The sequence below is a fragment of the Rhinolophus hipposideros genome, assembly GCF_964194185.1.
Source record: "Rhinolophus hipposideros genome assembly, chromosome: 16".
Classification (NCBI taxonomy): Eukaryota; Metazoa; Chordata; class Mammalia; order Chiroptera; family Rhinolophidae; genus Rhinolophus; species Rhinolophus hipposideros.
The window spans coordinates 47,003,932-47,030,097 of NC_138062.1; the positions used below are offsets into that span (position 1 = coordinate 47,003,932).

The 26,166-nt window shown below is 55.9% G+C and overlaps 4 protein-coding genes across 4 annotated transcripts; 3 read left to right on the forward strand and 1 right to left on the reverse strand.

Moving 5' to 3' along the window:
* The first annotated feature begins 302 nt into the window (after positions 1-302).
* Positions 303-3,211, forward strand: SAMD1 (sterile alpha motif domain containing 1). Its single transcript, XM_081075451.1, has 5 exons — positions 303-1,300; positions 1,719-2,013; positions 2,102-2,198; positions 2,297-2,408; positions 2,493-3,211. Exons 1-5 carry the CDS (start codon positions 359-361, stop codon positions 2,649-2,651), a joined length of 1,605 nt encoding a protein of 534 aa, XP_080931577.1. The 5' UTR covers positions 303-358; the 3' UTR covers positions 2,652-3,211.
* A 1,235-nt stretch (positions 3,212-4,446) lies between these two features.
* LOC308508748 (UPF0575 protein C19orf67 homolog) lies at positions 4,447-7,191 on the forward strand (the record flags this gene model as incomplete). Its single annotated transcript, XM_081075967.1, has 6 exons — positions 4,447-4,781; positions 5,458-5,602; positions 5,727-5,827; positions 5,913-6,098; positions 6,434-6,568; positions 7,017-7,191. 6 exons carry the CDS (start codon positions 4,447-4,449, stop codon positions 7,189-7,191), a joined length of 1,077 nt encoding a protein of 358 aa, XP_080932093.1.
* A 3,187-nt stretch (positions 7,192-10,378) lies between these two features.
* MISP3 (MISP family member 3) lies at positions 10,379-12,767 on the reverse strand. Its single transcript, XM_081076963.1, has 3 exons — positions 11,581-12,767; positions 11,002-11,075; positions 10,379-10,757 (listed from the first exon to the last, which is right to left on the reverse strand). The coding sequence occupies exons 1-3, from the start codon at positions 12,146-12,148 to the stop codon at positions 10,740-10,742; spliced, it is 660 nt and encodes a 219-aa protein (XP_080933089.1). The 5' UTR covers positions 12,149-12,767; the 3' UTR covers positions 10,379-10,739.
* A 5,057-nt stretch (positions 12,768-17,824) lies between these two features.
* On the forward strand, positions 17,825-26,159 carry PALM3 (paralemmin 3). The gene is made up of 7 exons (XM_081076433.1): positions 17,825-17,946; positions 20,369-20,417; positions 21,348-21,428; positions 21,975-22,117; positions 22,261-22,345; positions 23,957-24,002; positions 24,114-26,159. Exons 1-7 carry the CDS (start codon positions 17,906-17,908, stop codon positions 25,931-25,933), a joined length of 2,265 nt encoding a protein of 754 aa, XP_080932559.1. The 5' UTR covers positions 17,825-17,905; the 3' UTR covers positions 25,934-26,159.
* The last annotated feature ends 7 nt before the right edge of the window (positions 26,160-26,166 follow it).

The window sequence follows — 26,166 nt, forward strand, 5'->3', positions numbered from 1 at the left end:
GGCGGCGGCGGGGAGGGGCCGGCCGCGCCGCGCTCCCCTCCTCCTTCCTCGCATCCCCGGCCCCGCGCGCGCCCAGCAGAAGCGGGTCTGTGTGTGCGTGCGTGCGAGTGAGTGAGTGTGTGCATATTTTTTCTCTCTTTTCTTTCTCTCTCACTGTTTTTTCTCTCTCGCTCTCTTTTTTTTTTTTTTTTTTTTTTGCAAAGAAACAGCAGCGCCGCCGCCGCTCCGCCGAGGCGCTGCGCCCCCCGGGGGGGGAGGCGGAGGAGGCGGGCAGCGGCGGAGGGAGGGGAGTCGGGGAGGGGGGCGCCGCGCTGGGAGGGAGGCAGCGCGCACGGTGCAGCCGGGCCGGGCGGGAGGCATGGCGGGGCCCCCGGCCCTACCCCCGCCGGAGACGGCGGCGGCCGCCACCACGGCGGCCGCTACCTCGTCGTCCGCCGCTTCCCCGCACTACCAAGAGTGGATCCTGGACACCATCGACTCGCTGCGCTCGCGCAAGGCGCGGCCGGACCTGGAGCGCATCTGCCGGATGGTGCGGCGGCGGCACGGCCCGGAGCCGGAGCGCACGCGCGCCGAGCTCGAGAAACTGATCCAGCAGCGCGCCGTGCTCCGGGTCAGCTACAAGGGGAGCATCTCGTACCGCAACGCGGCGCGCGTCCAGCCGCCCCGGCGCGGAGCCACCCCGCCGGCCCCGCCGCGCGCCCCCCGCGGGGGCCCCGCCGCCGCGCCGCCGCCCACGCCCGCCCAGCCGCCAGCGCCCGCGCCCGTCGCTGCCGCCGCCCCGGCCCGGGCGCCCCGCTCGGCCGCCGCCGCCACAGCGCCCCCCTCACCCGGCCCCGCGCAGCCGGGCCCCCGCGCGCAGCGGGCCGCGCCCCTGGCCGCGCCGCCGCCCGCGCCTGCTGCTCCGCCGGCAGTGGCGCCCCCGGCCGGCCCGCGCCGCGCCCCCCCGCCCGCCGTCGCCGCCCGGGAGCCGCCGCTGCCGCCGCCGCCACAGCCGCCGGCGCCGCCACAGCAGCAGCAGCAGCAGCCGCCGCCGCCGCCACAGCAGCAGCCGGAGGGGGGCGCGGCGCGGGCCGGCGGCCCGGCGCGGCCCGTGAGCCTGCGGGAAGTCGTGCGCTACCTCGGGGGCAGCGGCGGCGCCGGCGGCCGCCTGACCCGTGGCCGCGTGCAGGGGCTGCTGGAGGAAGAGGCGGCGGCGCGGGGCCGCCTGGAGCGCACCCGCCTCGGAGCGCTCGCGCTGCCCCGCGGGGACAGGCCCGGACGAGCGCCGCCGGCCGCCAGCGCCCGCGCGTCGCGGAGCAAGGTGAGCGCGCCGGGAAGGGGGGGCGCTGCTCGGTGGGCAGGTGCGGGCGAAGTTGGTGGCAGGGGCGCGAGTCCCGGGAGGAACCAGGCGGCGGGCGGCCAGGGCTTTGCGCGTCTTTCCTGCGGTCTCCGTGCGTGGTGACCTTGGCAAGTGACTTAATCTTCCCGAGCCTCAGTTTCCTTCGGTGTAAAATGTGATTTAACTACAGTAGCGACCTCTTGGGGTTGTTGAGCGAGTTTAGTGAAATTTGGCTACTAGGGCCTTTTTTAACACAGAGCCTGGCACGGAGTGAATGCTTAAAAGTTAGTTCGCGTGGATATTAAAGGTGGCCGTTAGGCACACCATTTGGTCCTGGATCCCAGGGACTGGGCCTAGGGCCAGAACAGCTGGTAACCTGTGCGCTTCTCCCTGATACCAGAGAGGTGGAGAAGAGCGAGTGCTTGAGAAGGAAGAAGAGGAAGATGATGATGAAGACGAAGATGACGAAGACGATGTGTCTGAAGGCTCAGAGGTCCCTGAGGGTGACCGTCCGGCAGGTGCCCAGCACCACCAGCTTAATGGCGAGCGGGGCTCTCAGGGTGCCAAGGAGAGGGTCAAGGAGTGGATGCCCAGTGTAACCCACCAGGGACAGGATGAAGGGCGGGGGCCAGCGCCAGGCACTGGTACCCGCCAGGTGTTCTCCATGGCAGCCATGAATAAGGAAGGGGGATCAGGTAAGGACTCCTCTGGGTGGGAGACGGTGCCTGGTGAGGAGGAACCAAACCCCAAGACAGCCACTGATAAATGCGTTTTCTTTCTCAGCCTCTGCTGCCACTGGGCCAGACTCCCCATCCCCTGTGCCTTTGCCCCCAGGAAAACCAGCCCTGCCTGGGGCCGATGGGACCCCTTTTGGCTGTCCGTAAGTTGGGATGTTTGAGACACCAGGGTGGTGCCCAGGGGTGTGTAATAGAGCCAGAAAAGCATCACTGCTCACTGGTTTCGTCTGTTCCAATACAGTTCTGGGCGCAAAGAGAAGCCAGCTGACCCTGTGGAGTGGACCGTGATGGACGTGGTAGAGTATTTCACCGAGGCTGGCTTCCCTGAGCAGGCAACAGCTTTCCAAGAGCAGGTGAGTGCCCAACCCTCGACTTCTTGGGTCTCGGTGGGGATCTACTCTGACCCTGCTCTCTCTGTCTGTCTCTGTCCCACCCAGGAAATTGATGGCAAGTCTCTCCTGCTCATGCAGCGGACAGATGTGCTGACGGGCCTGTCCATCCGCCTTGGCCCAGCCTTGAAAATCTATGAGCACCATATCAAGGTGCTCCAGCAAGGCCACTTTGAGGATGATGACCCTGATGGCTTTCTAGGCTGAGCCTCTGGCCTCACCCCTGCCCTGATCCATTTCTGCCCCATCTCACCCAAAATCTCCAGAGTCCAGGAACTGGACCGGGGACACCCTCAGCCCTCATAACATATTTCAGTGAGGGGGCACCCCTCCATACTCATCTCTTCCCTGTGTCTCCCCAACACATACACACATCTGGCCCCCAGCACATCCCAAACTCCATGATGGAAGAGGTGGGGGTAAGACAGGGCCTGCTCATTTTACCCCAAAAGGCCAACTCTTGCCCCCCAGCCTAGAACATTTTTGGAAAAAAGAATTGGGGGTTTCCCATCTCCCCTAGATCTTCAGTCCAGCCAGATGTTTCCTGTATAAATGTTTTGTTCTCCCTGTTCACTTTGGTGGGTGGCCTTTCTTCCTTCCCCCACCAACCAAGACCCTTTTCAGTCTGCCCTGGCCTCCAGAAATGGAGCAACTGAAGTGGGGTCCCTGGATCTTCCCTATTCCTTCTCTTTCTTTCTGTTGGTTGTCGCTCCAGCTGGCTGTATTGCTTTTTAATATTGCACCGACGGTTTTTTAAATAAAGTTTTAAAAAAATAATGAAAGGCCAGAAGTCCCATTTTTATGAATGGAGTTGGGGGAGGGCCATTGAAGAGCCACACCAGCCTCCTGGGAGAGTCAGATTAGGACAGAATTCTTGGAAGGAGACAGGTAGTGAATGGAGCTAGCTACCTCATAGCCAGGAGTGACTGCTCCAGGAGTGCCAGAATATTTGCTTAATACTGTCATGTCCCCATGCCCAGAGCAGTGGCTGGGCACGCAGTAGGTGCTCAAACATCAAAGTTCACTCGGCTTTATGAGCATTTTCTGGGTTATCTCCGTAGCCCCGTGAGACAGAGCGTGTAAAAACCCACTTTACAGGCAAGGCAACTGGCTGGGCACAGCAGATGCTTGCTCAGGGTCACACAGGGTGGGGTCCAACACCTCTCTGAGCATTTACGCAGGTTTTGTAAGTATAATTAATGTATTTGGCTTGGTAGGTTATATATATATATATATATATATATATATATATATATATATATATATATACACATATATGTACATGTATATATATCTGACAGCCTTTATGTGCTGCAAAGAACTATTGGGAGCAGGGATCTGTTTTGGGCCCATGGCAGAAATCTCCAAGCCCCACAGTCCTTTTCTAAAAGGAACAAGGGATTGGGGAATAAATGAGATCATGGGATGGGAAAATGTTTCCAGGTGAAGAATTTTATTTCTAGTGGTAACTACTACAGCATTAAGTACCTGCTAAGTTCTAACACCATTTCTTAACTCCCATTAGTTTTAAAAATACAGATTCCTGGGCCAAAAGAGACTGCTGATGAGGGGTGGGCGGCTGTCTTTATATTCCTGCCCCCCAGGGTTTCGACGCGCGGTAGAGACCCTTCCTCTCCAGGAAACCGCCTCGAAGAGATAAAGGCGCTGGCCCCCGGACCGCACCCCCAGGACGTGCCAGCTCCTGTGCCAGCTCTGGTCGCCCCCGCGGGCCGGGCTACGGGAGCGCGCGTGTACCCAGGGCCCCGCGGGCGGTCAGCTCCGACCCGAGCGGCACCGCCCCTCCCGCGTGTTGAAATTCAAAACAGGCGAACTCCCTCCGCGCGGTGCGCCGCCCGCAGAGAGGTCGAGGTAGGGGAGAGTTGGCCTGGGCCGCGTTCCCAGCCCAGGTAAATCCCGAGTTCCCGGGGCGGGGTCGAACCCCCCCAACCAACGGGAGTGGTGGAGGCATAAAGAGCTCCGATCCCCGCCTCCAGCCCCCAGGATGGCTACCGAGCAGTGGTTCGTGGGGCCGCTCCCCCGGGGCCCTAGGGAAACGCAGCCCCCAGACGACTTCGAACCTGGAGCACAGCCCTGTGGAGACCCCTCGTGGTCGACGCCCCCTGGCCAACCTGGGGACCCAGCCAAGGCGCAGCAAGAGGATGTCCAGGAGCAGCTGCTGGAGGCCTCCCCCTCTACTCCTACCCCCGAGCCTCTGGCCCCAGGCCCAGGGCCCATACCTCCTCGCCTATCCTTGGACACCATGTTCAGCCCCATCACCGAACAGCTCCACTACCTGCTCAAAAAGGCAGATGATTTCCAAAGCTACTTAATCTACAGGTGATGCTGGACAGGGCCCCAAGTCCCCGTGGATAAGGAGGATGAGGAAACAGGAGACGGAAAGAAGCGTGACTGGATAGGCGGGTGGCACACACCAGGGTTGTAAACTTAAAAGCATTAGGAGCCAAAGACAGTAAATGAAGCTAGCTGATTAGGAATCCAATTTGGAAGTGCTGAGGGCTGTGAACAACTTCAGGTTAGGGAGTGCTTGCTATTATGTGGGCTCTGGGTTGCCAAATATCTAGGACTTCCCCTCCCCCCCCAGTTTTTAACTGATGGCTTAAGTTTTGGACCCTGGGCAGGCTAAATAAAGCCTAGCTGAGCCAGGTTTGGCCTGCTGGCTATCAGTTTGAGACCCCAAAGGAGAATATGATTCCCAACCCAGGAGAAAAGGGACTGTGATTCTCACATTTCAGCATCCATTGGGATTTTCTAGATTTCTCAGCTCCACCCTGCAGAGAATCTTGAGTCAAAGGCAGTAGTAGTAGGACTCAGGTGTCAGCATTTTAACAAGTGTTCCAAATGGTTGTGATGCAGGTTGTCCTGGAAGATGCTCTGAGAAAGGCCTGGCGTTGGGGGTGGGGGAGTTGCAACAGAGGTCCAGGCCAGAAATAGAATGGGAGAAATGGGGGAAGGGGAATGAGAGACCCAGGCAAAGACCCCCTTCTCCTTTCAGCAGGGACCAAGTGCAGAAGGAACAGCTGGCGAAGGCTATGCCCACCTTCTTAAAGATGTGTGAGCCTTACTTCCTGTACCTGGAGGCAGCTGCACGGAGCATGCCCCCCATCTATGGAGCTCTGCAGGAGCTGGTCCGAAAGGGGGTGTGTGGGGCGATTTCCTAGACCCCATGCCCCTTTCTTCATCTTTTAGGCCTGGAGGATGGGGAGGGCCGGGGGTTGCTCCTGGCAGACCAGCTAATCTCATGATGCCCCCTCTTCCATGCAGCTGTTGGAGATCTCTCAACAGCTGACCCTGCGCCTAGAACAGCTGGTGCTCATGTATGCCTCCTTTGGGTTCGTGGACCTGGAGGAAACTGACCCCCTAAGGTAAAATGGTAGGAGACAGGGATGGGGGTGGGGGTGGAGAAGTCCAGGGCTCAGCCTCCTTCGCCATTCTCCCATCTCCTGCCAGCATCTCCTGTTTCTTCTGCGGGAGGTTCTCCATCAGTCCTTCCCACGAGGTGTCCATCTTCAGATACTGTGCCCCTGCTGCCTACACTGCCAGCCGCTTCCCCCGGTACCTCTATAAGAAGATGCGCTGGAACCTGGAAACCACCTCAGAGCCCGGAGGCCAGGGGCAAGATTCCCATGTGGATTAGTGAGTTCCCTTACCTGAATCAAAGCCCCCCACCTATGCAGAATGCCAATATGAGCCTCTGAACCACGATCATCAAAGTGTGGAAAGCCAAGCAGGAAACCAAGGAAAGGCCATCCCCACATTAAAAAAAACACGCATCCCCCAATCAAAATAAAAGTACTCATCTTAAAAGTAAGCTAAGCTGGCAGGGAGAAAAGGCCTCAGTATTGAGTCACATCCCTACCTGAGAACTTGAAGGCAATTTCTGATGAGTTTCCACCTCACCTCCAAAATTAAAGCCCTCAATAGAAGCTGGGAAACTGCTCACTCTTAATTTCTGCCCCTTCCCCTCCCAGCTACTTTCTGTGCTATCGAGATACGTGGGAAGACACAGGCAAGAGTCCAGCCAACTCGTGCCCCCAGATTCAGAAGCTGTGGTCGATCGGGCGATGGGTGCCCCTAGGACCAGCAAAGGATGACCTTTATTCTTGGTAGGAGCTAGGGCGATGGCAAGGTGGGCCTGGGCTCTGGAGAGAGGGGCTGAACCCCATCAAAGTCCATCTACCTCCCCCAACACTGTTTTCCTTGGTAATAACAGCATTTTATTGTACTCTGCTTTATGCAGACTCATGTAACAACCCATTGAGGTCTATACTAATAGCCCCATTTTACAATGAAAGAAACAGGTGCTCAGAGAGGTTAAGTTACCTGCCCAACACAGCCAGCTAGCTAATTGGCCAGGTCAGGGCTAAGTTGTTCAACTTCCCAGAGCCATCAACCTCTAGGCTTCTCATCAACAAGAAAACTCCTTTCCCCAAGGGTTTTTCCCACCCCCAGCTGAAACAAAGCCTCTTTCAGCCACAGCCTCTCACTCGAGGGGAGGGGCTCCCGAGTAGCAGGGGGAGCTCACGTCCAGGCCTGTCTGTCCTCGGCCCCCAGGATTTTGTGCCCGCAGCCGCCTGGGGACTACCAGCAGCTGCTGACCATTGGCTTCGAGGAGCCGTCACACATGCTGGCCACCGACCTGCTGGTGCAGATCCTCACGGGCCAGGCAGGCCCAGCCCGGCCCCCGAGCGCGGCCGGCCCCGCGGCGTGGGCTGCGCAGGGGTCTTGAACCTGGAGAGTGTGAGAGCTGGAGCTTGACAGTTCCAAACTCCAGGAGAGGGGGCAGGGGAGGGGCTCAATCGTTCTCCAAGTGCAGCTCGGCCTCACCTTCCAAGGGGCGAGGCCGAACTGGCCTGTCCACATCGGGTCCAGCCCGGCCGCGGAACCCTGTGTGGGGACACACCAGTTTTGCGTTAAATAAAAGAAAGAAAAGAGGTCACAGACTCAGCGTCCGCTCGGAGCGCCGCGCCCCACCCCCTGGGGGAGAAAGCCCCGCCCACTCGCGCGGTCTTCTGGGAAATGTAGTCTTTGGAAACAACCGTGGTCCAAGGTCTGGTGGGTGAGAGCTGTGGGCATGCGCAGAAGAGTACATGAAGCAAAAAGGGAAGTAGTGGTGCTTGTCAACAACCGGAACCCAAAAAACCTCAAGTTTCGGGTAGCCGGGAAATTCAACTCCCGCTGGGGGTGAAGGGATCCAGGGCCACGCCCCATCGCATATTTTGACCCGGAAGTTATTTTTGTATACCGTAAAAGACGTATTTTCCCGATGGACCCCAGGAAAGGGCCCGCAATCAGTTTTCTAAGGGCCTAAGTCAAATCTTACTCTTCCAGCTTTTGGGTTCAGGAGCGGGCCGATCGCTGTACCCCGCGCGGTGTCTGGGGCGCAGACGGGGTGGGAGAGCCGCAAAGAACTACAACTTGGGATCTCTAAAGCCTCACCCCAGCCTTGGACTGGAGAAGAGACCTGCGTTGAGAGAGGTGAATTCACCTGCCCAAAGCTACAGCGAGGAAGTGGCGGAGCCTGGACCTGAGCTGGGTCCTTCTGATTGCTACTGGTCCCTTGCAAGAGGAGAGGTGTCCTTCCTGACCCGGTGTCACTCAGCTGCAAGTTACGGCGTTCAAACTAAGGGACGCCTCTTGGTACCCGTCCCCCACCTGCACGCTCACCCCCGGGCATTTTCAGAGTTGGAGAAGAGACCTAGAGCCCTGCTTTTATGCTTTTAAGCAAAGCACTCGTTTACCTAATAATCCCTGGCTATAGTATTATCATAAGCCCTAGTTTACAGATGACAAAAACGGACGTGACAAGTGAAATGAATCAGGATTGGACTCCAAAACCCTTGTTCTTGGAGGGAGGGGGCTTCCGGTGACAATTTCTGACAGCATTAACGATTTTTTACTCCATAGCCCAGGTATGAATGAGTTCAAAGAGGTTCTGAAGCTCCTTAACACTGATTTGAGGTAGGCTCTGTGAGATTTCTGCCAGCTGTAAAACTATAAACTAGCTCAGTTCAATAGAAATATAAAGCGAGCCACAATGCAAGTCACATGTAATTTCGAATTTTCTAGTAGCCACATTAAAAAAAAAGAGGTCAGACTAATTTTAGTGCTATTTAACCCAATATATCCAAAAATTATTTCAACATATAATCAATATAAGAAATTGTTGAGATATCTCCTTTTTATATTCCTTTTTATAGTCCTTTGAAATGTGTGTGTTTTACACATCTCAATCTGGACTAGCCACACACAGCTTTAGACTGTCTCATCTTAAGACTAATCCACAGGCCACTTAAGACTAAAGATTTCCCCTGGGTGATGGTAGTACTGGGAGAGGAAGGAAACAGGCTGGATTTCCTGGGTCTCGTTTCTCAGGAACTGTCTACACCCATGATTCTCCAACTTGAGCATGCCTGAAAATCACACGGAGGTTTTGATCAAGGCTAGGATGGGGTCCAAAAATGTGCATTTCTAAAGAGTTCCCAAGGGATACTGGTACTGCTGGACCAGGCAACACCCTTTTAGAACTGCTAGCCTTTACATTATGGCTCTCAAATTGGGCTCCATGTTGGAAGCATCCGGGGAGCTTTACCAGTGCCAAGGCCTTCCTCAGATTCTGCTTTACGCGTCATAAGTGTGCCTCAGGTGATTTTAACTTGCAGGAAAGTTTGAGAATGCAGGTCTACACTTAAGCTCCTGTCAACTCGTTACATACTTCTTATCTGCCCTGCTGGAAATTAAAACAGTACTGGGTGTTTCCATTTCCACCTTGGCAGTGCTCTTTCTTGCCTTTCTCTCCAGACCTCTCAGTCACAGTCAAGCATGTGGTCAGTGTGCTGATGACAGGGTCAGGGGCTGGGTCCTTAGGCTGGGCTGCTCTGGGGGTGCAATGCTTTGTGAGCATTCTTTCAGTCTTCATTAGCCATCTTTTGTCCCTGTGCAAGTTCCAGCCTGTTGCTAGATCCACCGTATACAGAGTTGGACAAATTCAGGAGTTTAAACAATGATTCTAAAATGTTTCCTGGGTCTCACCATTTTTTGGGTCTCATTGCACCTCTAAGAAACTGGTACAGTAAAACCTCAGAATATGATTCCACAGATACAGTTTTACATCTTGGGGTGTCCACAGAACCTCTTGAATCCCATCCAGGGGGGCCTTGAACCCCTTGTCTTGGGACAGAGAAATTAGGGAGGGCTTGCCAATTGACAGCCATAAGCCCCATTGCAGACAGGCTGCTTGCTGCTTTCTGCATCCCCCTCCCCATTTAAAATGTTTCCTAGTCACATTATTTAAAAGTTTAGTAGATTTCTCTTTTAAAAGCTGGGTTTCCAGTTGTGTTTGGAAAGCAGCTGGCACCACTTAACTCACTCATTGGTAGCACTGCTGAGACGGAGGGACACTTACCTGCCCGTTGAAATGAGGCATTTGTTTTCAAGCATATCCCATCTCTCTCCTTACTATCTGCCTGGGGCCCTAAGCATGTGAGGTTTGCAGTCGCTGGGAAGATTGTAAATGGCCTTCCGTGCCCTGCTAAGGAGCTTGTACCCTCACTTTTTTTTTTTTTTTTTTGGAGCTGCTGTTTACATCCTTAGGGCAGGAACAATCTCTTATCACCTCTGTCTAGCCAGCGCCCAGCGCGGGGCATGCCCTTGGAACTAATAAAATGTTGACGAAGTCTGGAAAGGGAGGTGTGAGAGATCATTGGTCGGAAAGCCGCAGCTCGCGGCAGCGCCACCAGGGGGCATCAGGACCCAGGACGGGCCGTGGGAGACCCTCAGCCCCAGAACAGGGCGTTAAGGGCACATGTCGCATTACCGCCCGCGCCTCCTGCGGCTTTCTTCTTCGCTTGCCGCTCTCCCGCTTCCCTCCCTCCCTCCCCCGCCCCAGACCAAGAAGATCCAGAAGGAAACAGCCTGCACTGCCCAGAAAGAAGGAACTTTATTGGGGAGTGGGGACAGCCGAGGCGATGACCCGGTCCTCTGTCAAGGCAGGAGGGAGAGGCTAGCTCCGTTTGCCGTTAGGCGGAGAAGGGCAGGAGAGTTTCACTGGCTGTGTTGTGGTGTTTCCCAACGGGGAATAACACTTTTTATAGCAAAGACTGGTCAATTTCACAAAGTCAAGTTCAATGATGGGCTGGTCGATTTCATCTTCCCAGGCGCAGACCGCTGGCCCCGCTCCAGGCCTTCCGCTGATCTGGAGGGCACTTTTGGGCGCCCCTGCCCGGGTCTTCTGACGGGCATGTTACTTCCGGCCGGGGGTCCTAGCCTGCTCCAACTTCAAGGCTTCCGCTCCTCCTGGGAAGAGGGGACAAGTCGGGACATGCAGGCGCAAGGTGGGGCGGTTTGGGGCCCAGGACCACCGCCGCCTCCTCATCCCGGAGCCGCGCCGGGGACTTTGGGTCCTAGCCTAGACTGACTTCCCGGGGGCGCAGGGATACACTTTCCTGGGCTCAGCATACTGGCAACACGGGGATAGGGGTGTGTGGTAGTGGTAGGGTAGTGACCAGAGCCTGAGGCACGAGGAGAAAGGGGTTCCCACCTGCTCCAAGCCGTTCTCCGAGGCTTTTCTGCGGGGAGGCCAGATCACCGCCAGCTTTCCGTCGCCCCTGATCGCTGCGGGGAAAGGGGCACTCAGCGAGTGTCGCCTCTCCTCTGGAGGCGGCCAGGACAAAGGAGGCCGGCCGCGCCCCTTAAACACACACAGGCGTTCACTTCCCTCCTCCCCCCTGGGAGCCTCCATTCTGAAGAGGGAGGCAGGCAAACCCAGACTGGGGAGGTAGGAACCCGAAAATTCAGGACGACCCCAAGAGTGGCAGAACCCAGTCAGGGTTCTCTGGGACCCGACAAAGAGAAAGACATCTGGAATCCTCCTTCCTTCTCCCACCACGAGCCTAGGTGGAATGGATCTGGAAGTTGACCCCTCCGAATAGGGGGGCGGGGTGGAGCACAGAGAGTGGGCAGCCCAGAGGGGTGGGCATGGAACGGAAAGTTGAGAGAGGGTTGTCCCAGGCGTCTGGGAGCCAGGGGAAACCCCCAGGAGGCCAGAAGAGGGAACACTGGAGTTGGATAGTCGGTGAGGGCGGCTGGAGCCCTGGGCACCCCGGCGTGCGCGGCTTACCCGTGAGGCTCGGCGCGGGCTCTCTGAACTCGGCGGTGCCATAGACGCTGAGCCTCTGGCGTTGCAGCTCCCGCTCGCGCTCCTGCGCCTCGCGCACCTCCTGCTCCAGCAGCGACGGCGCCATGGGCGGCGGAGCGCGGGCCAGCACCGGGCACCGGCCCTGAACTGCAGAGCGCGGCCGGCTTCCGGGCTGGGGCAGCCGCTGGGGCCCCGTGCCGCCCTCCGCCACCTGCGAGGCTCCGCACCCGCCCGCGGCCTCGAAGAAGCGCTTGAGCTCGCCCAGCGGCTGCGGCGGCGGCCGAACGTGCGGCTCCGGGGTCGCGGGGCGCGCCAGCGCCGCCTGCCGGTGGGCCTCCCGCTCGATGTCTCGCTGCATCTGTGCGCCCGCCCGCGCGCGCTCTAAGGCGCGCGGGAGCGCCGGGCCTGGGCCGGGCAGGCTGAGCACCGGCCGCACGCGCAGCTCGACTAGTTCGCGGCCCGTGCGGCCTGGGCTCAGGCCCCGGCTCCGACGCAGGCTTTCCTCGCGTTCGCAGCTCCGGCGGATTTCGCGCTCGATGGGCGTCTCCATGAGCGGCTCCTCTGAGGGCTGTTGGGGGATCTCGGAGCAAAGTGGAAAACGCTGCTGGGGGGCTTCCGAGTCTGACCCAGAGGAGGAGGTCTCAGAACCCTGAGGGGGACACTGCCCTGGAACCCCGGCGCTTAGAGCTTCGGATGGCTCGGAGTCGTCGCTGCCTGGCCCCGCACTCTCAAAGCTCCCAGGTGTGCACGGCCCGGGGCGCCCTTCGTCTTGCCCCGTTGATGGCCCAAGGACTTCGCTCTCTTGCTCGGGGGTCTCCTCGCCCTGTTCTGCAGAGGGCAGGGGGACCTCGCCGCCTGGCCTGGGGACTTCGGTGTCCTGCTCTGCGACAGGCCCAGGGACTTCGCTGTCTGACCCCGGGGGCTCTGGGCCCCTCTCTTCTGACGACCCCAGGGCTCCGTTCTCAGGCCCGGAGGCCTCAATGTCCAGGGTTGGTAGCAGCTCGGAAGCGTGGGTTCCTAGAGCTTAAGTTTTGATGCCCACAGTTGGGACACGGTACCCTGCGCAGCACCTGTGGCCTCAGTCGCCGCCCGCGGGTTCCAGGGCGTTGCCCGCACCGGCCGCTTCTCTGACCCGCCCCTGGCCTCCAAGAACAGCCCCTGGGGGCAGGGCCGGGCACCGCCCCCTGCACCTGCCCGGAGGACTCGGGCCCCGCCCTGGCCCCGCCCTCTGGGCGGGAGCGCCTCTGTCCGGCACCGGATTTTGTCCACTGGCATGTCCCGGGTCAGCTCAGGGCACCGGACTTACCTAGACTCGGCTCGCTATTTGGGGGGCCAGTCTGGGTGCCGTTTCACTCACTGGCCGTCACGTTGGCACTTTTTCGGTCCCACGTCCCTGGAATTGCCAGGAGGTTTGGCCCCAGCTACGCCCCGGGCTGGGCCTCTGAACCACTGGCCCTCTGGTAGTGATGTCTGTCCCCCGAAGATATCATTCTGGAGACTTGCCAGCTTTGCCCAGAGGGTGCCAGCGGGCAGCTACGCCCCTGGTCTCTGCGCTGTCCGTCCACGTTACACCCCTGCGGCGCACAGCTCGGGCTGGAGGGGGCGCCAGGAGTCTGGGCGCCATGCGAGGCTCCCATCTTTGCGCCACCGCTCGCTCTCACCCAAAGGCCGCTACCCCTCACCCCTCCCGGAAAAGTCCGCGAGGCATCCGGGTCCAATTGCATTCCCAGATTGAGGGAAGAGCGAGGAACAGATACAGCGTGGGGTGGCTGCAGTTGAAAGGCGGTCACCTTGGGCCCAGATGGCTGGGAAGGCCCACAGAAGGATCCAGGCTTGCAGGAAGGAGCAGCTCTCTACAGCTGGAGTCAGATCCTGGCACTCACGCAGGCGACCCACTCCCAGGGACATTGCCACTCTCTTCCCCACCCCTCCAAATCTGCCTTCTGTCTCCCACCCCAACCAACCATTCTGGGGTGATCTGTTAGAAAGATATAATTACCTAGAAAAAGTAGGGGCCGATGCAGCCTCAGGAAACCCTAATAATCCAACTGATCACTCCTTCTCTCAACTTTCTGCCTACCCTTTCCACCCTCTTCTCTCTCCTGGATCCCAATCTCAAATTACTACCCTCCTCACTCTTACCATCTGACCTTCCTTCCTCTGACCCCATTGGCCTAATTGGAATCGGGCCCACCTGGGTTCCATTCACTCATAACTTGAGCAAGGTGCCAGCCTTCTCTGAGGCTCAGTTTTCTTGTCTGTAATATGGGGATAACAGTGCCTACTCACTTGGGAGGAGACAAAGATTAAATCTGTATTTCTGGAAAGAGTTGTCTGTATAGTGGCCTCTCCACTTTATCACCTCTAGCCCCTCTCTGGCCATGCTAACCCAGCTCTTGGTTCCACCATCCCACTGAGCCTTCTCCATCCAAGAACGCGGATGACCTCCATTTGTCAGACCAGGTCACTGGCTCCCCTCTGACCTCCTCTCCATGAGCTCCTTGGTCTCAAGGGATACCACCCTCTCCCAGTTTTCCTCCTACCTCCAGCGCACCCCTTCTCAGACTTCTGTTCACCTGCATCAGCAGGCTTCTTTCCCCTCTGGCTTCCATTGGGGTTGGCTGATGAGAGAGAGGAGAGTGAGGTCAACATATATATCCCATGCCCCCTCCCTCAGCTGGATGCAGTTGGCTGTGTTCCTCCACTGCAGGCAGCAGCTCTGCACAGCTCTCTCTCTCCAACGCCAAGGGGTGTAACAGCGCTTGGCTGTTGCTAACCCAGGGTGCGCACAATGCTTTTATTGTTTCCCCATACCTTTGTAAACCAACTCTATTCGGTTCTCATCAATTACTCAGTTTGAGCACACAGTCTCCGGGACCCGGACAAATTCCAATCTCATGCTTTAAACACCACTTCTATGTTGATGTCTCCCAAATTTATATCTCTAGCTCTGACTTCTCCCCTGAGTTTTGGACCCATGGCCAACAGTCTCCAGTCTAATAGATACATCAAACTGAATACTTTCAAAACTGAACTCTTGGTTTCCTCTAACTCTACTCCTCCCCATTATGTATGACAACTCACCCATCCCAGTTTTCATGCCCAAAACCTAGGAGTCAGCCTCAGGTTCCCTCAGGCCCCCTCCAATCCATCTGTATATTGAATCGTTGTTGGATTTTTTGGCTGTGCTCCAAAAACGTATTCTGAATTCATTCACATCGCTCCACCCTCATCCCAGTCACTTCACCTTCCTCCAATGGCTCCCCCTCAAACTCAGAAGAAAATTCCAAATTTCCTGCCCCAGCCCAAAGGCTCTGCCCACTTCTCAGTTCTCATCTTCTGACACTCTCTCCCTCAGTCACTCCTCTGTTCAGCCTTCGTGCTTCCCTCAAACCACCCACTTCATTCCCATCTCAGGGCCTTTGCCCTTTTCTCTCCTTTTGCTTGGAATGACTTATTATGTGGCTAGCTTCTACTATTCAGGTCTGGGCTCAAATGTCACTTCTTCAGACAAGCGGTCCCTGATGATCCAGCCTACATCATACACAGCCCTTCTCATTACCCTACCCCTCTTATTTTCTGTAACTCACCCTATACTGCAGTTATCACCAATCACCTTTGTTTCTTTGTATATTATCTGTCTTCCCCACACCAGAAAGTGAGCTTCATTACAGCATTTTTGGTTTGTCTTGCTCACCTTTATACCCAACTCCCCCATGCCTAGAACAGGGCCTGACACATAGCAGTTGTTTAAGAATTATTATTGAATGATACTGGGCCTACACCAATGCTGGGAATAAAGAAATAAATCAGACCTGGAAGTCCTGTTTCACCTTGGTAGAGACACAATTATTAATATATAAACAAAACAGTCTTGCCTTAATGTGGAACCCAGGACAAGAGTACAAAGGGAAGCTTATATATTATACATTGTTAACCAAAAAATAAAAGGCCAAAGTGAGAGGCAACAAGCATTTATTTGAGATCTAAAAGAATCGGTATTTTGGAAGCACAGATTCAGGCAGAAACCCAACCAGTGTTCTGAGTAGGAGACAAAGGCAGAGGGTATTTGTGAGAGAAGGAAGGGGAACAATTACATTAATAGAAGAAAGGCATTTCTATTGGTGCAGATGAGCTAACATAGTTATGCCAATTCTAAACAATGTTTTAAATTTTCAGTCTGATAGTCATCAATCTGGTAGTCATATATCTGCTTTCTTGTTACCCTTGCAAACAATTTTTTGGGACACAGTGTTGCTTTAGGCCAGTCCAAAGCAACTGTTTTGCCCTGTTTTAAAATTCCAAAGGTTTGAGGCATATGACATGTGAGGCAGTTTCTCTGGGATGGCAGCTCCAGCTCCATTTTAAGGTGGCTCCGTTTATATTATTATTATTATTATTATTATCATCATCATCATCATCATCATCATCATTATTACAAAATCAAACTACAAGCAATTAAATAAAATATATTCTACCCTCCAAATAGTGGGAACAACCCATATGTCCATTAACAGATGAATGGATAAAAAAAATGTGGTTTGTCCATACAGTGGAATATTACTCGGCCATATAAAAGAATGAAACACTTGTTCATGCTACAACATTGTGCTGAGTGAAAAAAGCTAGACACAAAAGGCCACGTATTGTGTGATTCCATTGATATAAAATGTCCAGAACACGCAAATTCATACAAACAGAAAGCAGATTGGTGGTTGCCAGGGATTGGGGGAGGAAGAATGAGGAGTGACTGCTCATGGAGACAGGATTTCCTTTTGGGGTGATGAAAAAGTCCTGGAACAAGATAGTGGCAATAGTTGCAACATTGTAAATATACTAAATGCCACTAAATATAATAAACTTTGTTATGTGTACTTTACCATAATTAAAAACTAATTTTAAAAATATGCTCTCTTTTTATCATAGCAAATATACTTTCAGAATGACCTAAAAGGCCAGGTTTAATTGACAACATTTTGAATCCCTAGGATTCAAATGGTGGTACAGGGAAATGTGTGGTACAGGGAAAATCCAGCCCTCAGTCTGGCCCTCTTTGCTTTCCACCCCCAACTCCGTCCTACATAGCAAGGAGTGTTGTGCATGACCCCGGGGACCCTGTCCTACATGTCCAAGCTCCTTCCTCACCCTTCCCAATAGCTGTCCTTAGCCACTTCGGGGGTGGGGGGGGGCAGGAGGCACATCCTGGCTGCATGGTCTGCCCTCTGGAAACTGCTCAAAACCATTGGGACAGAAAATTCTGGGGTCCCAAGTACCCCGAGTAGGATGAGGGAGGTGCAGGATGTAGGTGGGTATGCTCCCTTTGCTCCCAGGGGAGGGTCTCAGCTGGAGTGTGCTCTCTAAGGCAGGGGGAGCAGGGCAAGGACCATTCTCCTTGAGGTTCGTGTCTTGGAATTGCACCGTGTGACCAGGGCTATGATAGGGGGAGCACTGGAGACTGTGGGAGACCAACCTGGAGAGTAGATAATTTCCCCAAGGTGTAATTAATGAAACATGAAGTCAGCTGAGAAAGTAGCTGCTGGCACTTTCAGAATGGCATAGTGAGGCAAAACAGAGACCCTCAAGATTTGGATGGGAAGTTCTCTGGACCTTCCTCATCAGACCCCACCCTAACTGTTACAGCATCTAAGGGTCCAGGGTCCTGGAGGCCACTTGATCTAATTCTCCCATTGCAAAAAAGGGGAAACTGAGGCCTAGAAACCTGGGGCAAGTTACCCCTGGGGCAAGTTACCCACAGTTACCAAAAGCCCAGGTCTCCTTGTTCCCATGGTGCTCAGAATCTTCTAGCTGGATCAGCCCCTCCTTCCCCACTGAGAGCTAGTGTCTGAGGAGGGAGGGCAGTAACTAGTGCGTAAGAGTCGCCAGCATGTGTGGTGTGCAAGGTGCTCACATGTGGGGGACCCTTGGTGGGCAGCTGGACTTGAGGTGTCCGGGGTTCCACGTGAAGGCGCCATACTCCAAGGTGACTCCCCACTCTGGTCCACATGCCTGACCACACATGTGAAAGCGTGTTTGCTGGGAGGCAGCCGGCTGCCGCAAGGAGGCCAGTGGCCGGTAAATAATTTATCAGGACAGCTGATAGTACCTCCCCAGAACTGCCCGCCAGCCCCCAGCCCCCCTCACCCGGTGCGCCTCCTGCCGCCCAGCCCAAACCAGCTGGACCAGCTCTCCCGGTGCCTGACCGCAGCCCCCCCTCCCTGCCAGCCAAGTCACAGCTTCCAGGGCACCTTCGGGCAAGCGGGTGGTGGGTCCTGATCTCGGAGACCAGAACGTGGGCTTCTGGGCAGAGATGGCCCTGCAGAGCCAGGTGTGGTCTCCGGCCACACCCATGTAAGTGTCCAGGGTAGGGGGGCAGGTGGACAAGACATGGGAGGGACTCATGGGGCACACTGGCCTTCCCCGGGGGGGTGAGAGCCCCAGAGGGCCTCTTCTTAAGGGACCAGGGGGAATGCAGGGACACCGCTGCAGCCAATTCCGCAGGCTCTCTGATATCCCCCTCCCCAGAGAGGCGGGTGGGAAAATGGACCTCCATCCCCATCTTTTTCGGGGATTTTCCGCTGGCAGACTTCAAGCCCAAAGTCCAGCCTGGGGGTGGGGCTATGACTGGGGGGGCGGAGAATGCCAGGGCCCCTCACTCCTACACTTTGCCTCTAGGGACATCCCTTAGCTTCCAGGGTGGGAGGAAATGCTTGAGATCCAATGAAATAAGTTAACAGCTCCTGAACTGGGAAAGACGATGGCAAAATCGAAATGATCACCTGCTTAATGAAATGGCCACCAAGTGTTCTTGGTGGCAAAAGGCCATGGCCATGAAAGCTGTTCTTGTAGAGTTAGAGATAAACAGTAGTGATTGTGTGTACAGAGTATTTTAATATTCGAGGTGTGAGGGCCTTTTAAAGTAGGAGAGTGGAGGGGGTCCAGAGGTTTTGTAAAATATTCTAGAAAAGGGGCTCCCTCAGGGACCCCAATTTGGCTCCTCACTGTTTTGGGTCCCCATTGCATTATTCACCAACTACAAACCTGGTTGCCTAGCAATGGGAACCCGATCCCCCCCAGCAAGGAAGAGGCTGGGAGATTACATCTTGGGGGTGGGACAGCAGAGAGGGGACTTCAGCCCTTCCCCAAGGACAAACCTATTTAGCAGGGGGCCTGGCCTTCCTGAAAAGCATGACTTCAGCCCCCTGCCCCAACTGAGATCAGATATTCCCCCCTAGGCTGATCTCTGGCCTTCTGGCTACCAAAACAGGCTGCCCGGACTCCCCCTGCCATTCCCCAGTGTTTTGGGCTTGAGAGGTTCAAGTTCCTATCCTGACTCAGTGACCTTGGACAAGTCTTATTGCCACTTCTCAGAGCCTCAGTTTCCCGATCAATAAAATGGGGACAAGAATACTACGTACCTCTTAGGATTGTTGGGAAGATTCAATGAATTACTATGGGTAAAGCATTTCACAGAACCTGGTACGTGGTATGCGCTGGCTAATGGTTGGCTGATTTTATTCTCAGTTGGAATGTCAACTCAGCAATGAGTCAACTACAGTGTCTCAAGATTAGAGCAGGGAGGGGGAGGCAGAGGTAGCTGTGGCAGCCTAGCGGAAGCCCCATAGAGCACTTAGAGCACTATATATAGCAAGTGCTAAGTGCGTGCTGATATTATGCCTTCAAGATGTGGTCAGAGAAGATCTAGTAGGCCCCATCAGAGTTTGGGCAATGAGGCTAATACTCACCCAATAGGGTTCATACTCAAATTAATACATATTTGAGGGCTTGCCCTGGGCTGAGTGTCCGGGACAACAGGCAGATAGATACACCCTTCAGGATACTGGCCTGTCAAGCTCCTTCACGTAGTCGGTGCTCAATGTATGTCTGTGATGATAGGTTGGTGTAGTGATGACTGTCCCCTAAGTGCCCTGCAGTACCACAGTCAGCCTCCAGCTTCCAGAAGTAGCCCAGATGGAGCCAAGGGCGGCCCTGGAGGCTGGGAAGCAGGATCCTGGGGTGCTGCAAGGAGGACAACGATGGGGGTATCTCAGGTTAAACCTTAAACCACAAGTCCCCCTCCCTTCCTCCCAGCTCAGAGTCCAGAGCTAGGCAGCAAGACTTGGTGACCCTTGCCCCCTGTAGGAAGAGTTAGCAGGTGGAGAAGACAGCTCTGGAGTTACCAAGGCAATGGTGTGTGTCCATGGTGGAATGGATAATTCTCTTCCCAGACTCCCTCGCCCTTCAGCACTGAAGGGATCCTGGGTACGAGACAAGGTCCAGAGAGGGTGTGGAATTGGAAAGAGACACATAGCATGTTGGGAGCCTGGTGGGATTTGAAAGTTTCTGTAGGGTGGACTGGGAATGGTTATTATAATCATAAGCATTATTAATCATGGGAACTATTAAAGGTATTAAGAATAATAAACTATACTACTGTTTTTGGAGCAGTATTTTCCTGGTTAGGGCATCTCTCTGAAAGGTCACGGTCAAGCTATCCAGGCCCATTTTACAGATGAGGAAACTAAGGCTCAGAGAAGTGATGTCTGGCCTAGTAGCTCGACCTGTAATGGTCTCCACTCTTACCTCCTCGCAGGATCCCCCACCCTCTGTCCTGACTCCTCCTAGGTGCAAAGGGGAAGTAGAGGAAATGCTGGGCTCTAGTTGCTTTCCAAGCAGCTCAGGGATCTTGGTTCAGAGAGTGGCATTCAAGAGGTCAATGCTGAGGGTGGGGCCCTGGGAGAACCGTTCCGCAGCTCCTGTCCTCTCCCCACAGGCCCATGGCCGAGAGCTCCCTCTACCGGCAGCGACTAGAGGTCATCGCGGTAAGTGAGGCCCTCCCTGTGCGCCCCCGCCCAGTGCCCTGGGCATCTTCAGCCTTGCCCCAGGCCTCTTCCAAGCTTTCCTCCCATCCCAGGGAGCTGGCCTAGCGCTGTGAAGGAGGCGGGGATGAGCAGGAGCAGCACCCTCAGCTCTAGCTCTGCCTGGGTCGCCCCACCTAAATTCTCAGGCACACTCCGCTCCCCAGTTCCTCTATCACCACCATCCGCAAAATGGGGGGGGGGGGTTGAGGACCCACACTCCCAGAATCTGCATCATCCAATGCTTCATTCTTGAACCCCGATCTCCCACATACACCATGTTTGAACCCCACCTCTCAGGCCCCTGTCTCACTAACCCCCATCTCTCTGAACCCTCAAATCTAAATAAATCTTCATCTCTCTCTGGACCCCATCCTTCTCACCCCCACATCTTTACCCCATGTCCCTGAACCCCCACCTCACTAACCCCCATCTCTCTGTCCCCCACCTCTCTGGACCCCATCTCTACAGCCCAGTCTCGCCGGACCCTCATGACTGCACCTCCATTCCGGACCCCCATTTCATTCGCCCCCTCCCTGTGATCCCCGTATCTGGACCCTCAGCTCTGAACCCCGTCTCTCGGACCTCCACAGTTCTGTCTCCTCTCCAGATTCCTATTCCAAGGTTCCCCGCGCTCCGCATGCACAGACCCCCATTCGGCGCTGGCCAGGCCTCCGCACCATCCGGGGCGCGACCGGCCCCGCCCCCGCCCGCCCCGCCTCCGCTGCTGCTGAGTCAGCGCCTCCGCAGCCCCCTCCCGGCCCCGACGTGCGAGCGGCGGACCCGCAGCCCCGGGAGCCCCGGGAGCCCCCGCGAGCCTGGCGAAGGAGGGAGGGCGGAAAGGGAGGCGGCGGCCCAGCGAGGTCCGCAGGCAGCTCCGTCCTCTGTGCGCAGGAGAAGCTGCGGCTGCAGGAGGAGATCCGCGCAGCACGCGGGGAGCTGGAGGAGGAGAAACTCCGCGTGGAGCGGCTCAAGGTTGGGGGGCCAGCGGGGGCGCCTGCCTAGCCTGGGCCAGGAAGTGAGGGTGCCTGTGAGAGTTGGCTGGCGGGGACCATAGGAGCCTCTCATTTGGGGCTAGTAGTTGGGGGCACTGGTTCCAGCTTTGGGGGCGGGTGTCTTTCACTGCTTGAGAGAGGGGGCGGTGGTGGTGGTGATGGGTACATTCGTTCCACTATTGGGAAGAGTAAGGGGACAGTGAAGGTATTTGTCTAACTTTGGGGTAGGGAGGGGTCAAGAGAAACATTGATTTCACCCTTGGGTGTGTCTGTCCCATTCTGGAAGGGTTGGGGCTGTTGATGGGTGTTTTCTCCAGCCCGGGGAAGCTATGGGCTGGTAATGGGAATGTCTGTCTCACCTAGCAGTGTTGGGGGTCAATGAGGGCATGTATCCCAGCGAAAGGGATAAATGTCTGTCCCATCTGGGTGATTGAGGGGCAATCTGCCCAGCCTGAGGGGTGAGGCAGGGACCCTGCATGGGGCAGGGGCGTCCTGTACCCAGCTGGAGCCCCCTTCCTATGCCCAGAGGAAGTCTCTCCGGGAGCGGTGGCTAATGGACGGGGCGCCTGAGGGGTCTGAGGGACCCGAGGATCCCGCCTCCCAGGACCCTCAGTCCCCCGAGGGACAGGCACAGGCCCGCATCCGGAACCTGGAAGACAGCTTGTTCACGTGAGTGGGGCCCCTGCCTGCCTCCTTGGCCCCAGCCTGCTAGGCCAGGACCTCCTGGGGCCCACTCCTGGGTGGCATATTGAGACTGGGGGGATCCATTGAGCCTGGGGGCTCGGCTCCCAGTAGCCCCCTCTCTTCCCCAGACTCCAATCCCAGCTGCAGCTGTTGCAAAGTGCGTCCACAGGTGCCCAGCACAAGCCCTCAGGCAGGCCCACCTGGCGCAGACAGGTGAGGAGTCAAGGAGCAGATGGTGGGGGAGGGGCTGTGGCCACAGGGCCCCAAGCAGGACCTCTGCAAGGGCAGTTTAGATGCTTGGTCCTCTGCTACTTCTTTGCTTTGTAGTCTTGGGCAAGTCACATTCCTTACCCAAGCCTCAGTTTCCCAGTCTCTGAGAAGAGAATATCAGCACACATCTGTAAGAGGTGTGTGAGATGGTAGACAAGATCACAGCTTAGAACCAGAAACAGGCACCGGGAATGTTTTGATACACGGTTGCTAGTATGGCCCAAATAAGGAAGGCAGGTGGAAAATCTGGGCGAGTGCTCACGGAATTCAGCTTCAAAGGTGGGAATAGGCCCCCATGAGATGCTCTACACAGATTCTGGGGATTTGGGGTTTTCATTTTGGTAATGCCTTTATTAAGGTAGAATCCATACGCCATACACTTTACTCTAAAAGTCTGGCTGGGTTTTCCCTGAAGTCCAAAGATCTGGCCACATTTGCACCTGGCCACAGTGAAGTATCGGTTTTCCACGGTCCCCACCTCTGCATGATGTCTTGCCGAAGCTCCCAAGTGCCTGTCACAGGACAGAGAGAGAGAGACCTGTTAATCGGCATGGGAAGCATTTGGTGGGTTTTTGGTATAAGCCAGCAGTTCCTTGACAGTGATCATGCACAAAGAATGCTTCCTGGCCCAAAGGAGCTCACAGACCAGATGAGGAGAGGAGTGCAAAGAGTCAGTGAAGGGGAGCCTTGGGCATGTGATGGCATGGAGGAAGCATCTGAGTGAGGTTGAGGATTCAGGGAAGGCTTCCTGGGGGTAGTGACATCTATGCTGAATCTGGGTGGGATCCAAGCAGGAGGGGAAAGGGAATTGCAAGCAGAGAATAGCTTGTGCAAAGGCATGGGGGCTGGAAAGAAGATAGGATCAGAAAACTGTGAGGACATCCATGGAGCTTGGCCTAGGCGAGCTGTGTGGCTGTTCCCGGCTTGCCACCCTGAATCCATCTTCCTCTTACTTCCTTACCCTTTTATAGTCAGCCATTCTGTTCCTTTAACTTGCCTAGTTCATTGCAGTGCCAGGGCCTTTGCACTTGCTGTCCCCTCTGCCTGGAATGCCCTTCCCCACTTCTTGACTCAAGGCCTGCTCTTCTCATCCTTCAGATCTCTGTTCAATGTCACCTCCTCCGAGAGGCCCTCCTGCATCTTATATCTAAAGGAGGCACCTCATCACCTTCCAGGCACTCCTTAACCGCTCATCCTTTTTTTCCTGACATAGTCCTTTTTATACACTGACGTTATATATTTATTTGTGTGTATTTATGACCTGCCTCCTCCCACTGGAATGTATATTCCAATAGCAAAAGGCTTAATGTCCCTTGTTCACAGAAACCTCCGTAGCTGGCAGAGTAGGTCCCTACAATCAATTGGCTGCGCAATTGATTAAGCACCTACTGTGTGCAAGGCGCTGGACAGAGGGCAATAAGCTGGGTGAAGAAGGCTAAGGTGCAGTAGACGGTTTACCATTGAGGGTGTTTGAGCAGGAAAGGAGTACTAGCATGCAGGAGGTTCAAAGTAGAGACATAGGCTGGCTTGACCTTGTCTCTGCCTTTCCTGCAGGGACATCGTCCGCTCTCCCAGCCCACTGTGGAGGCAGGTACTACAGGTGGGTGTTTGTGCCCCTAGGTGTGGGGTTCTCAAGAGTGCGGCCTGAATCTGGGTGGCCTGAATCTTACCTTGTCGCTCCCTCTCTTCTCTCCTCCCCCGACTCCCCCAGGCCAGACTGATCTGAAGAGAGCCTCCTTGCCAGCTGAACCGGGCACGTCCCCAGAGTCCCCCTCTGAGCCCAGAGATGAGGTTGTCAGGGTTCCACCAGCCCTGAGGCGGGTCCCCGGGCCAGCTGGGGGCTCCTTAGAAGCCAACGGCCCCTGCCCCAGACCCAGCCCCCCTCCAGAGCAGCAGAGTCAGGGGATGACGGCATCTGAGGTGAGGGTGGATGAGGCCAAAGGAGAGGGCATGGTGAAGGTGGTGTGGAAGGGGCTGCGGGCCACAGAGGACTGTGCCACGGGGCCCACAGGTCCTGAGCTGGAGGCTAAGGTGGAAGAGATGGTGCTGGAGGCCATTGGGGACAGGCCGGAAGCTGACCACCCAGAGCTCCCGTCCTGGGTGAAGACAGACAGGGGAATCGTAGAGGTGGTCTGGGAAGGGGTGGGAGGCAAGGATAGCAATGACGCAGAGGCCACGGGGGAGGTGGGTACAGGCCTGGAGGCTGTGCAGACCAGCTCACCTAGACTCCAGGAGGGACTAGAAGGAGCAGGTTCTGGAGAAGGGGAAGGGGCCCCCAGGGGCAGCCCTGATGGCTATGGTCAGGGGCGCTCTGCAAGAGAGGAGGGGTCCTTCATTTGGGTGGAAAGAGTGACCCTCAGCGAGGAATGGGAGGAGCTGCTGGTAGAGGGCTTGGAAGGGCCAAGGGTGCCAGGAAGGGAGGGAGGAGATGAGAGTCCACTGGGAGCGGAGAGGGAGGGAGGAGAGGAAACCTGGGAGGTAGAGAGGAGACAGGCGGAGGAATCAATGGGCACTGGGAAGAAAGGAAGTGAGGAAAAGGTGAGGGCACAGTGTGAAGGAGTGGAGATGTTGCTAGTGGTGGAGAGGAAAGGAAGTGAGGAACCCTTGAAGCCAGAGAGGCGAGTTAAAGAAAAAGTGAAGACAGATCTGGAAGGAGGTGAGGAACCATTGTCAGCAGAAAGCAAGGAAGCTGAGGAGCCTTTGAGGGCAGAGAGGGAAAGAAGTGAGGAGCCATTGAGGGTAGAGCAAAGTGGAGGTGAGGCAAAGCTGGAGGCAGAGAAGGAAGTTGAGGAACCATTGGGAATAGAAAACAAGGAAGTTGAGGGATCATTGAGGGCAGAGAAGGAAAGAGGTGAGGAAAAGCTCAGTGTGGAAGAGAAGGAAGTTGAGGAACCATTGGTAGTAGAAAAGAAAGATGAAGAAAAGCTAGAGGCAATTGAAGAACCACTGGGGACAGACAGAAAGGAAGGTGAGGGATCACTAATGGTAGAGAGAACAAGAGGTGAGGAGCCATTGGAGGGAGAGAAAAAAGAAGATGAGGAATCACTGAAAGCAGAGGAAACAGGAAGTGAGGAGCCATTGGAGGCAGATAAGACCCAAGGGATCAAGGAAGATGTGAGTCCAGAAGAGCAGAGAGAGTCAGGAGGAGGGAAGGAATGTGAGGCAGAGGAGGTGAGTGACGTAGAGGTTCCCCTGGGGGCCAAGGAAGAGCCACAGTTAGAGGAGGAAGGACCACAGCCCCAGGAGAAGCAAGAAGGCTCCCTGGAGGAGGAAGCCGTGAAGCCCCAAACCCCTGCTGAGGGCCAGGACCCCTCCGGGGATGCCTCGCCCCTCCTGGCAGAGACCCCAGCTCCTGAACAGCCTCCAGAGTGCCAGCCATTGCTTCCAGTGGAGCGGCCCAAGGCCAACCCCACTGCCCACCCTGTGCCCACCTATGCACCTGCCCAGCAGCCCGAGCCACCTGCTCCTCCTGAGGGCGAAGAGGCAAGTGGCCCTAAGCAAAAAACGTGCCAGTGTTGTGCGGTGATGTGAACCCGCGCCCTCCACCCCACACCCCGCTCCTCTCACAGCTACCTCGGCCTCTTGGCATCCAGCAGAGGGTCCCAGGCACAGACAGGGCACCAGGGACTGGCCATGGCATCCGGGAGCCAGCTGGCCCACACATCCACTCCACCTGGGCTTCTGGACCCCTTGCCCACTGCCTGACCTTGGTCCCCTTCTCCGACTAAGCCTTTATACTTGAAAATAAAACATTAAAGCATTCC